Raw genomic sequence first — 1,329 nt, 5'->3', positions numbered from 1 at the left:
CAAACTCTCTGAGAATCTCTGATTTGGCAAAAGCCAGAAGTAGCTGAGAAAGAGTGCTGGTGCCTGGGGACAGAGACCAGGACAAAGTCCCAGGTTTCTGGGCCAAGATCTCATCATCTCAGAGCCAGAGCTGCTCTGGGTGGGGAAGCTCAGCACTGGGGATTCCCGGTCTCCCCAGTTTCACTTCTTCTCCAACCTGTGTCGGCCGCTTCTGCCCGGACACTGGTGACGCGCAACCAGCTCTCGCTGCTACTGGCTCTGGGGTTCTAGAGAAGCCAATCAGTGTCACTGGGGTTCCGGTTCTAAAGTCCCCCGCGGAGCTACCGGCACTCAGATTCTCCCCGGATTCTGGGGCTGGGCTCATGGCGCCCGGATCCGTCCTACGGCTGCTGTCGTGGGTGCTGGCGCTGACCGGGACCTGGGCGGGTGAGTCTGGGGCCCGTGGGCAACACGAGTCCGCAGGGTAGAGCGAGGGGTGGCGGTGGGGTGAGGGCGCCGTCGGGGGGCAGGGCCCGGGCAGCCGCGTCCCCGTCCCCTCCGCCTGACCCGTCCTCGGTGCCCTCGCTGGGCGCCGCCGGGGTCATTCGGACCCCCTTTGCGTCTCCCGCGTGCCGAACCCCTTCTCCGCTCCCGCCGCGCTCCCGGCTCTCACCCGCGCCGCCCGCAGGCCCCCACTCCCTGCGGTATTTCTACACCGCCGTGTCCTGGCCCGGCCTCGGGGAGCCTCGATTCATCGCCGTCGGCTACGTGGACGACGCTCAGTTCGTGCGCTTCGACAGCGACGCCGCGAACCCCAGGATGGAGCCGCGGGCGCCGTGGGTGGAGCGGGAGCCGCCCGAGTACTGGGAGCAGGAGACGCGGAACTGCAAGGAGCAAGCACAGAATGACCGAGTGAACCTACAGACGCTGCTCCTCTATTACAACCAGAGCTCGGAAGGTGAGCGACGCCGCCGGGTCGGAGGTCACGAGCCCTCCCCGCCTCCCGCTGACCAGCCCGAGCCCCCGCGGTCTCAGGACTGAGGTTCAGCCCAGGCTGCGGGCGCTGCGGGGGGACCGGCACCCCGGGAAAGAGCCGCGGGGTGGGGCCGGTGTCCTCTCCGTGTAGGCCGAAGTCCCCGCGGGGCGCGGGCTGACCGTGGGGGCGGGGCAGTTTCTCACACCCTCCAGAACATGTATGGCTGCGACGTGAGCGCAGAAGGCCTTCTCCTCCGGGGATACGATCAGTACGCCTACCATGGCCAGGACTACATCGCCCTGAACGAGGACTTGAGCTCCTGGACCGCGGCCGACATGGCGGCTCAGATCACCAGGCGCAAGTGGGAGGAGGCC

General features: G+C 67.4%; 1 protein-coding gene across 1 annotated transcript; it reads left to right on the top strand.

Moving 5' to 3' along the window:
* Nucleotides 1-305: 305 nt before the first annotated feature.
* LOC106001397 (patr class I histocompatibility antigen, B-1 alpha chain-like) lies at nucleotides 306-1,326 on the top strand (the record flags this gene model as incomplete). Its single annotated transcript, XM_013036491.1, has 3 exons — nucleotides 306-426; nucleotides 668-937; nucleotides 1,151-1,326. Coding segments are annotated over exons 1-3 (510 nt in total), but the record flags the coding sequence as incomplete, so codon positions are not given.
* Nucleotides 1,327-1,329: the final 3 nt, after the last annotated feature.

Source organism: Dipodomys ordii, unplaced genomic scaffold (assembly GCF_000151885.1).
Source record: "Dipodomys ordii isolate 6190 unplaced genomic scaffold, Dord_2.0 Scaffold294, whole genome shotgun sequence".
Classification (NCBI taxonomy): domain Eukaryota; kingdom Metazoa; phylum Chordata; class Mammalia; order Rodentia; family Heteromyidae; genus Dipodomys; species Dipodomys ordii.
The sequence above is the reverse complement of the archived record's forward strand: the minus strand, read 5'-3'. Positions and strand labels throughout refer to the sequence as shown.